The 10,000-nt window shown below is 49.1% G+C and overlaps 1 protein-coding gene across 1 annotated transcript in view; it reads left to right on the plus strand.

The window, feature by feature from the left end:
• fras1 (Fraser extracellular matrix complex subunit 1) overlaps positions 1-10,000 on the plus strand; it is a 306,477-nt gene that overhangs the window by 189,217 nt on the left and 107,260 nt on the right. The window contains exons 21-25 of the mRNA XM_029718140.1: positions 132-237; positions 406-570; positions 4,145-4,229; positions 8,023-8,124; positions 8,207-8,425. Coding sequence (XP_029574000.1) covers positions 132-237; positions 406-570; positions 4,145-4,229; positions 8,023-8,124; positions 8,207-8,425 — 677 coding nt within the window. The remainder of the gene's footprint in view (positions 1-131; positions 238-405; positions 571-4,144; positions 4,230-8,022; positions 8,125-8,206; positions 8,426-10,000) is intronic.

The raw sequence follows: 10,000 nt of genomic DNA on the forward strand, positions 1-10,000 counted from the left end.
CTTTCTCTCTCCCTCTCTCCCACCCTTTCTCTCTCCCTCCCGCTCTATCTCTCTCTATCTCTCTCGCTGTCTCCTCCCTTTCTCCCTCTCTCTCTCTCTCTCTTTCTCTCACACTTCTTCCCTCCCTCCAGCTAACAGCCAGGCCCCAACCCTGCGTATCAGGGGATCTCTGTTGGTGCCCATTGGGGGAACAAAACCCCTGGTCACCAGCCTAATCTCTGCCCAGGACCAAGACAGGTAAAACTCTCCTTTAACTTTCTTTCTGTTTTTAACCTTCATTTAACCTGAATAATCTTTTGAGGTTGAGAACCTCTTCCTCTTTTTCAACAGAGATCTGTCTCACTCTGTAAAGTGTTTTGTAATATTGTTTGGTTTGTAAAATGTTGTTTGATGTTGACCTGCCAGCCCCCCAGAGAGCCTGGTGTTCCAGCTGCTGCAGCCCCCCACTACAGGCTGTGTGGTTGTCCTGGAGGAGGGCAGGGAGACAGAGTTGGCCCGGGACGACACCTTCTCCTGGGCTCAGCTACAGAGTGGACAGGTCCGCTTCACACATGACAAGGACAAGGCCAGGTGAGCATACTGTACAGACAGAGAATTAACCTCTCTGGGATATGTGGGACGCTAGCCAGCCAGTAAAATTGTGGGACGATAATACAAGTATTATCCACCATTTTAAAGATAAACTTCTTGTTAACCTCTATGGGACCGGCGGGACGAATTCGTCCCACCTACGTAACAGCCAGTTGAATCCAGTGGCGCGATTTTTAAAACGTTTGAAATACTATTACTTCAATTTCTCAAACATATGACTATTTTACAGCTATTTAAAGACAAGACTCTCGTTAATCTAACCACACTGTCCGATTTCAAAAAGGCTTTACAATGAAAGCAAAACATTAGATTATGTCAGGAGAGTGCCCAGCCAGAAATAATCAGACACCCATTTTTCAAGCTAGCATATAATGTCACAAAAACCCAAACCACAGCTAAATGCAGCACTAACCTTTTATGATCTTCATCAGATGACACACCTAGGACATTATGTTATACAATACATGCATGTCTGTTCAATCAAGTTCATATTTATATCAAAAACCAGCTTTTTACATTAGCATGTGACGTTCAGAAAAAGCATACCCCCGCAAACTTCCGGGGAATTTACTAACAATTTGCTAAATTACTCACGATAAACGTTCACAAAAAGCATAACAATTATTTTAAGAATTATAGATACATTACTCCTCTATGCACTCGATATGTCCGATTTTAAAATAGCTTTTCGGATGAAGCACATTTTGCAATATTCTAAGTACATAGCCCAGCCATCACGGGCTAGCTATTTAGACACCCACCCAGTTCAGCCTTCACCAAAATCACATTTCCTATAAGAAAAATGGTCTTACCTTTCCTGTTCTTCGTCAGAATGCACTCCCAGGACTTCTACTTCAATAACAAATGTAGGTTTGGTCCCAAATAATCCATCGTTATATCCAAACAGCGGCGTTTTGTTCGTGCGTTCTAGACACTATCAGAATGCTAAATCACGGTCGCGCACATGGAGCAGAACGTGACAAAACATTTCTAAATATTCCATTACCGTACTTCGAAGCATGTCAACCGCTGTTTAAAATCAATTTTTATGCAATTTATCTCGTAGAAAAGCGATAATATTCCGACCGGGAATCTGCAATTAGCTAAACAGCCGAATGAAAATACTCCACGGGGGCGAATCGCGCATGCGCCTAATTCTATTGTGACCTGATGGGACACTTGGAAAAGGAGATAATGTGTTTCAGCCTGAGGCTGCCTCGTCATCGTTCAGGTTTTTCGCGGGTTCTGAGAGCCTATTGGAGCCCTAGGAATTGTCACGTTACAGCTAAGATCCTGACTCTTCAATAAACAGAAGCAAGAACAACAACACCTTGTCAGACAGGGTACTTCCTGCATGAAACCTTCTCAGGTTTTTGCCTGCCATAGGAGTTCTGTTATACTCACAGACACCATTCAAACAGTTTTAGAAACTTTAGGGTGTTTTCTATCCAAACCTGAACAATAATATGCATATTCTAGCTTCTGAGTTGGTGTAGGAGGCAGTTAAAAATGGGCACATATTTTTTCCAGAATTCTCAATGCTGCCCCCTAGCCACAGTGTCTGATTTCAAAAAGGCTTTACAGCGAAAGCATAACATATGATTATGTTAGGTCAGCACCTAGTCACAAAAAACATACAGCCATTTTCCAGCCAAAGAGAGGAGTCACAAAAAGCAGAAATAGAGATAAAATTAATCACTAGCCTTTGATGATCTTCATCAGATGGCACTCATAGTACTTCACGTTACACAATACATGTATGTTTTGTTCGATAAAGTTCATATTTATATCCAAAAATCTCAGTTTACATTGGTGCGTAATGTTCAGTAATGTTTTGCCTCCAAAACAACCAGTGATTTTGCAGCGAGCCACATCAATTTACAGAAATACTCATCATAAACGTTGATATAGTGTTTTACATAGAATTAAAGTTACACTTTTCCTTAATGCAACCGCTGTGTCAGATATCAAAAAAGCTTTACGGCAAAAGCACACCATGCGATAATCTGAGTACATCACTCAGCGACCAAAACAAGCCATACAGATACCCGCCATGTTGTGGAGTCAACAAAAGTCAGAAATAGCATTATAAATATTCACTTACCTTTGATGATCTTCATCGGAATGCCTCCTTTTTGTTCGCGCGTTCAGTTCACTATTCCAAATGCACAAGGCGCATGCACTAAGTCCAGACGAAAAGTCAAAAAAGTTGCATTACAGTTTGTAGAAACATGTCAAACGATGTATAGAATCAATCTTTAGGCTGTTTTTATCATAAATCTTCAATAATATTCCAACCAGACAATTCCTTTGTCTTCAGAAATGAAAAGGAACGCAGCTCATGGTCACGGCTGCGCGTGTGACTTAGCTCATTGCATTCTGCCAGACACCTGGTTCAAACAGCTCTTATTCTCTCCCCATTCACAGTAGAAGCATGAAACAACGTTCTAAAGACTGTTGACATCTAGTGGAAGCCTTGGGAAGTTCAATATGACCCCACAGACACTGTATATTGGATAGGCAATCACTTGAAAAACTACAAACCTCAGATTTCCCACTTCCTGGTTGGATTTTTTCTCAGATTTTTGCCTGCCATATGAGTTCTGTTATACTCACAGGCATCATTCAAACAGTTTTAGAAACTATCTATGCATATTCTAGCTTTTGGGCCTGAGTAGCAGGCAGTTTACTCTGGGCACCTTATTTATCCAAGCTACTCAATACTGCCCCCAGATCCCAAAGAAGTTAAAGGAATGTCTCTGGATCTCAATCTCAATATCGATCTCAGTCTCACATTTTCTGTATTTTTTCTCTCTCTCTCTCTCTCTTTCTTTCTCTCTCTCTCTTTCTCGCTCTCTCTCTCAATTCAATTTGCTTTATTGGCATGACGTAACAATGTACATATTGCCAAAGCTTATTTTGGATATTTACAGAAAAAAAAAGAGAATCAAAATTGTCAATGGGACAACAGTAACAACAATAACCAAGGGTCAAATTAACCAGACATTGAACATTAACAATAAGCAGTAGAGGACATGTGCAGGTTGATTGGTCTTTCAGACCTCAACTTATGGCAGGCAGCAATGTAGTGCGCTGCCAACCCACAGCTCTCTGCGACCTCCCCCAACAGGATGGGTAGCCTACTCTCATCAGAGAGGTCTTTGGGAAAATGACACTGTCTAATTGTTTTATATTTTTCACATTTTGTCAGGAAATGCAGCTCCGTCTCAGATTCTGCTGTTGTGCAGTGGTTGCACAGCCTTTCCTCTACAGGGAGCCAGGTTTTCCTGTGTCTACCCTTCTCAATGGCAAGGCTGTGCTCACTGAGCCTCTCTCTCTCTCTCTCTCTCTCGCTCTCTCTCTCTCTCTTCTCTCTCTCTCTCTCTCTCTCTCTCTCTCGCTCTCTCTCTCTCTCTCTCTCTCTCTCTCTCGCTCTCTCGCTCTCTCGCTCTCTCGCTCTCTCGCTCTCTCGCTCTCTCGCTCTCTCGCTCTCTCGCTCTCTCGCTCTCTCTCTCTCTCTCTCAGTGTGTGTAATGTTGTTGTATTGTTCCAGGAGTGGACAGTTCTCCCTGCGTGTGGCTGACCCTCAGCTCTACTCCCGACCAGAGATGATCCAGGTCCAGGCAGTGTCCATGCAGGTACCATTTACGTTTCGATATCTGTATTGATTGTGAATAGTAAGAGCAGATATTTCCAATGAACAGAATGTCTTCTCTCTCTAAAGGGGAACTGAGTACAGTAGAATTGGAGCATTCAAGGCTCATTCTGCCACCCTGCTCCTCAATATACTCTTTAAAGAACACAGCACCAAACCAGGAAGCAAAGAAAATAATATTTTCCATATTCGTATGATGGATCCTTGAGGGGACTGGGAGGGTGCTGACAGCTCTCACCCTGTTCATAAACACAGAGAAAGGTTAGCCTGTCTCTCCTCGCGTGTATCAAAAGGGTTTTTCTAAGTGCTTGTGGGGGGCCTAGCTTAGCGTGCTCGCATGTTGGCATGCAGTAGTAGGCAACCATAGTCAGTTATATATTTCCCCTGAGTTCTGCTCTGCAGTGAGGCACGACTCCCCAGACACAACAGAGTAAATAGAAAGAGAGAGAGACAGATAGAGAGAGAGTTGCCTGCCTGCCTGGAAGAGATAAAGAGCAGCCTTTGCCTGCCAAAACCTAGGGGCCCGCTGAGCCCTCTATATAAACCTAGGGGCCCGCTGAGCCCTCTATATAAACCTAGGGGCCCGCTGAGCCCTCTATATAAACCTTGGGGCCCGTTGAGCCCTCTCTATAAACCTTGGGGCCCGTTGAGCCCTCTCTATAAACCTTGGGGCCTGCTGAGCCCTCTCTATAAACCTAGGGGCCTGCTGAGCCCTCTCTATAAACCTAGGGGCCCGCTGAGCCCTCTATATAAACCTTGGGGCCCGTTGAGCCCTCTCTATAAACCTTGGGACCTGCTGAGCCCTCTCTATAAACCTAGGGGCCTGCTGAGCCCTCTCTATAAACCTAGGGGCCTGCTGAGCCCTCTCTATAAACCTTGGGGCCCGTTGAGCCCTCTCTATAAACCTTGGGGCCCGTTGAGCCCTCTCTATAAACCTTTGGGCCTGCTGAGCCCTCTCTATAAACCTAGGGGCCTGCTGAGCCCTCTCTATAAACCTAGGGGCCCGCTGAGCCCTCTATATAAACCTTGGGGCCTGCTGAGCCCTCTCTATAAACCTTGGGGCCCGCTGAGCCCTCTATATAAACCTTGGGGCCCGTTGAGCCCTCTCTATAAACCTTGGGGCCTGCTGAGCCCTCTCTATAAACCTAGGGGCCTGCTGAGCCCTCTCTATAAACCTAGGGGCCCGCTGAGCCCTCTATATAAACCTTGGGGCCTGCTGAGCCCTCTCTATAAACCTAGAGGCCCGCTGAGCCCTCTCTATACACCTAGGGGCCCGCTGAGCCCTCTCTATAAACCTAGGGGCCCGCTGAGCCCTCTCTATAAAACAAGGGGCCCCGCTGAGCCCTCTCTATAAACCAAGGGGCCCCGCTGAGCCCTCTCTATAAACCAAGGGGCCCGCTGACCCCTCTCTATAAACCTCAGGGCCCGCTGAGCCTTCTCTATAACCCTCGGGGCCTGCTGAGCCCTCTCTATAAACCTAGGGGCCCGCTGAGCCCTCTCTATAAACCTAGGGGCCCGCTGAGCCCTCTCTAGAAACCTCGGGGCCCGCTGAGCCCTCTATATAAACCCAGGGGACCGCTGAGCCCTCTCTATAAACCTGGGGGCCCGCTGAGCCCTCTCTTTAAACTTAAGATGGGTAGCTTCTCTATAAACCTTGGGGCCCACTGAGCCCTCTCTATAAACCTAAGGGCCCACTGAGCCCTCTCTATAAACCTAAGGGCCCGCTGAGCCCTCTATATAAACCCAGGGGACCGCTGAGCCCTCTCTATAAACCTGGGGGCCCGCTGAGCCCTCTCTTTAAACTTAAGATGGGTAGCTTCTCTATAAACCTTGGGGCCCACTGAGCCCTCTCTATAAACCTAAGGGCCCGCTGAGCCCTCTCTATAAACCTTGGGGCCCGCTGAGCCCCCTCTATAAACCAAGGGGCCCGCTGAGCCCTCTCTATAAACCTAGGGGCCCACTGAGCCCTCTCTATAAACCTTGGAGCCCGCTGAGCCCTCTCTATAAACCTTGGGGCCCACTGAGCCCCCTCTATAAACCTAGGGGCCCGCTGAGCCCTCTCTATAAACCCAGGGGCCCGCTGAGCCCTCTCTTTAAACCCAGGGGCCCGCTTAGCCCTCTCTATAACCTCGGGGCCCGCTGAGCCCTCTCTATAAACTTTGGGGCCCACTGAGCCCTCTCTATAAACCTAGGGGCCCGCTGAGCCCTCTCTATAAACCTTGGGGCCCGTTGAGCCCTCTCTATAAACCTAGGGGCCCACTGAGCCCTCTCTATAAACCTAGGGGCCCGCTGAGCCCTCTCTATAAACCTTGGGGCCCGTTGAGCCCTCTCTATAAACCTTGAGGCCCACTGAGCCCTCTCTATAAACCTAGGGGCCCGCTGAGCCCTCTCTATAAACCTTGAGGCCCACTGAGCCCTCTCTAGTATGGACCTGCACAGAACATTGCTCTAGGTACAACAATGAACAATGATTTAGTATCGACCTTCACAGAACAGAGCTTCAGGGACAACAATGAACAGTGATTTAGTATGGACCTTCACAGAACAGAGCTTCAGGGACAACAATGTAGCCTGTTGCAGAGTTGGACAATACAGCTCTGCAGGGAGAACAAGGTACCTGATTTAGCGTGGTCACAGTACACAGGGACCGCAATGTATAACTATTTAGCGTTGGGCACAGAGTAGCACAGGAAATGTAGGCTACTTGATTTACCGGAGTACAGCATTGTACAGAACATCTCTCTGAATGGGGAGAACAATGTAGAAGATTTAGTGGGGAGCAGAGTAGGACGCTACACCTTTGCAGGGGAGGTGTAGAAGCTGTTCAGGAGCCTGTTGGTGTCAGAATTGTCCGGGCCTTCCTTTCACACCGCCTGATATAGAGGTCATGGATAGCATGGAGCTCGACCCCAGTGATATACTGGGATGGCCGCACCACCCTCTGTAGCGCCATGCGATCGAAGGCGGTGCTGTTGCCGTACCAAGCGGTGATGCAGCCAGTCAAAATGCTCTCAATGGTGCCACTGTAGAACTTTTTGAGGATCTGAGGACCCACGCCAAACCTTTTCAACTTCCTGAGTGAGACGAAGCGTTGTCGCCGCCTTCTTCATGGCTGTGCCGAGTGTGAGTGGACCATTTGAAGTCCTTAGTGATGTGGACACTGATGAACGTGAGGGCTCTCGACCCCGCTCCACTGCAGCCCCGTCCATGTAGATGGGGGCGTGCTCGCAGGTTAGCGCCTTTGCCTTACTGACGTTGAGGGAGAGGTTGTTGTCCCGGCAACACACTTCCAGCTCTCTGACCTCCTTCCTGTAGGCTGTCTCGTCGTCGCCGGTGATCAGACCTACCACCGTCGTGTTCGTCAGCGAACTTGATGATGGTGTTGGAGTCATGTGTGGCCACGCAGACTTGGGTGAACAGGGAGCCCTCCATCTCTCTGCTAGACGGTTAAAATGTCGCCATTGTTTCAGAAGGCTGTATCTAGTAGTAGTGGGCTGCCATTCCATTTCCTGGTCTAATTGGGTTATAGAGTTGAGTCAGATAAAGATAGATCTGATCTCTTCTCTACCTCATTCTTCTGTCGAAATGTGTCGATCATTTTATTGTCTCTTATTTTTGTTTCGTTGTTGCTATTTTCTTAACTGTTATTTTTCATTGCCCTCCTGTCCATTTTCAACCGTCAACATTAAGTTGAGTGAAAAAAAAAAAGTGTTGTGTTACAACTCTTACAATAACCAAACTGTTATTAAGAGCTGAGTCTCCTCTCTGTCGTACAGGCCCCGCAGATTCTTACCCTCAATCCTTTGCTGGTGGACGGAGGAAAGACTTCGGTCATCTCCAAGACCGTGCTTCAGATCGACGACCCAGACAACCCTCAGGTGTGTGTGTATGTATGTGTGTGTATGTATGTGTGTGTGTATGTATGTATTTAAACATCCTCTAAATATGTCCACCTCTCAGGACGTCCTGGTCATGGTTCTGGACCCGCCCCAACATGGCCGTTTGACCCGTCTCCACGGCGACCGGGTGCTGAACCAATTCAAAATGGAGGAGTTGTCACGGGAACAGGTGCAGTACCTCCACGACGGTTCGCTGGGGAAACAGGACAGGATGCTGCTACAGGTCAACGATGGACACAGCTACCAGAACATTCTACTGCAGATCAACATAACTCAGAAGGTAGGAGGGAGGGAGGGAGGGAGGGAGGGAGGGAGGTAGGTGGGTGGGAGGGAGGGGGGTGGGTGGTTGGGAGGGAGGGAGGGAGGGGGGTGGGAGGGAGGGAGTTAGGTGGGTGGGAGGGAGGGAGGAAGTTGGGGAGGTGGGTGGGAGGGAGTTGAGGAGGTGGGGAGGTGGGAGAGAGGGAGGTGGGGAGGTGGGTGGGAGGGAGGGAGGTGGGTAGGGGGAGGTGGGAGGGAGGGAGGGAGTTGGGGAGGTGGGTGGGAGGGAGGGAGGTGGGGAGGTGGGGAGGTGGGGAGGGAGGGAGGGAGTTGGGGAGGTGGGTGGGAGGGAGGGAGGTGGGGAGGTGGGTGGGAGGGAGGGAGGTGGGGAGGTGGGGAGGTGGGAGGGAGGGAGGGAGTTGGGGAGGTGAGTGGGAGGGAGGGAGGGAGGTGGGGAGGTGGGTGGGTTGGAGGGAGGGAGGGAGGGGGAGGGAGGGAGTTGGGGAGGTGGGTGGGAGGTGGGGAGGTGGGTTGGAGGGAGGGAGGGAGGTGGGTTGGAGGGAGGGAGGGAGGGAGGTGAGGAGTTGGGTTGGAGGGAGGGAGGGAGGGAGGGAGAGACTTTGATTGTATGTTTTTTTGCATGACTTTGTCAGGTTATGTCAAGCTGAAATATTTTTCTCGTGAGTAAATACTATGATCTTTTATCATAAGCTGTCAGTAGGAAGTTATGAGACTACCGTGAGAGAGGTGCTTCTCTCTTGGCATATCCCCAAAGCTCTTCTTTCCCCCCACCATGGACAAGGCAGGACCTGCCCATTGTTGGTACTGTAGTTGTCTAAGCATATGGAAGATAGACACACAGAGGTAGACAGGTCTCTTGGGCCCCGTTCACACCCTGCTACCCTCCATTGTGTTCATCTCCACTCCCAGACCATGTCTCCTACAGAACATGTCCAGTCTGTCTACCCACCCCCCCCCCCCCCCCCCCCCCCCCCCCCCCCCCCCCCCCCCCCCCCCCCCCCCCCCCCCCCCCCCCCCCCCCCCCCCCCCCCCCCCCCCCCCCCCCCCCCCCCCCCCCCCCCCCCCCCCCCCCCCCCCCCCCCACCGCATCTCTCACAGCTCACTGTAGAGCCTGCATCATGTTACATACACAGCAAACACACACACACACTTTCAGACAGCCCATTGTGCTGGTATTGTGTAGCTGGCACTGATATTACTGGTTAGATATTACTGCACTGTCAGAACTAGAAGCACAATCATTTCACTACACTCTCAATAACATCTGCTAACCGTGTGTATGGACCAATAACATCTGCTAACCATGTGACCAATAACATCTGCTAACCATGTGTATGTGACCAATAACATCTGCTAACCATGTGACCAATAACATCTGCTAACCATGTGACCAATAACATCTGCTAACCATGTGTATGTGACCAATAACATCTGCTAACCATGTGACCAATAACATCTGCTAACCATGTGTATGTGACCAATAACATCTGCTAACCATGTGACCAATAACATCTGCTAACCATGTGACCAATAATATCTGCTAACCATGTGACCAATAACATGTGATTTGTTATAA

The sequence above is a fragment of the Salmo trutta genome, chromosome 27 (assembly GCF_901001165.1).
Source record: "Salmo trutta chromosome 27, fSalTru1.1, whole genome shotgun sequence".
Taxonomy (NCBI): domain Eukaryota; kingdom Metazoa; phylum Chordata; class Actinopteri; order Salmoniformes; family Salmonidae; genus Salmo; species Salmo trutta.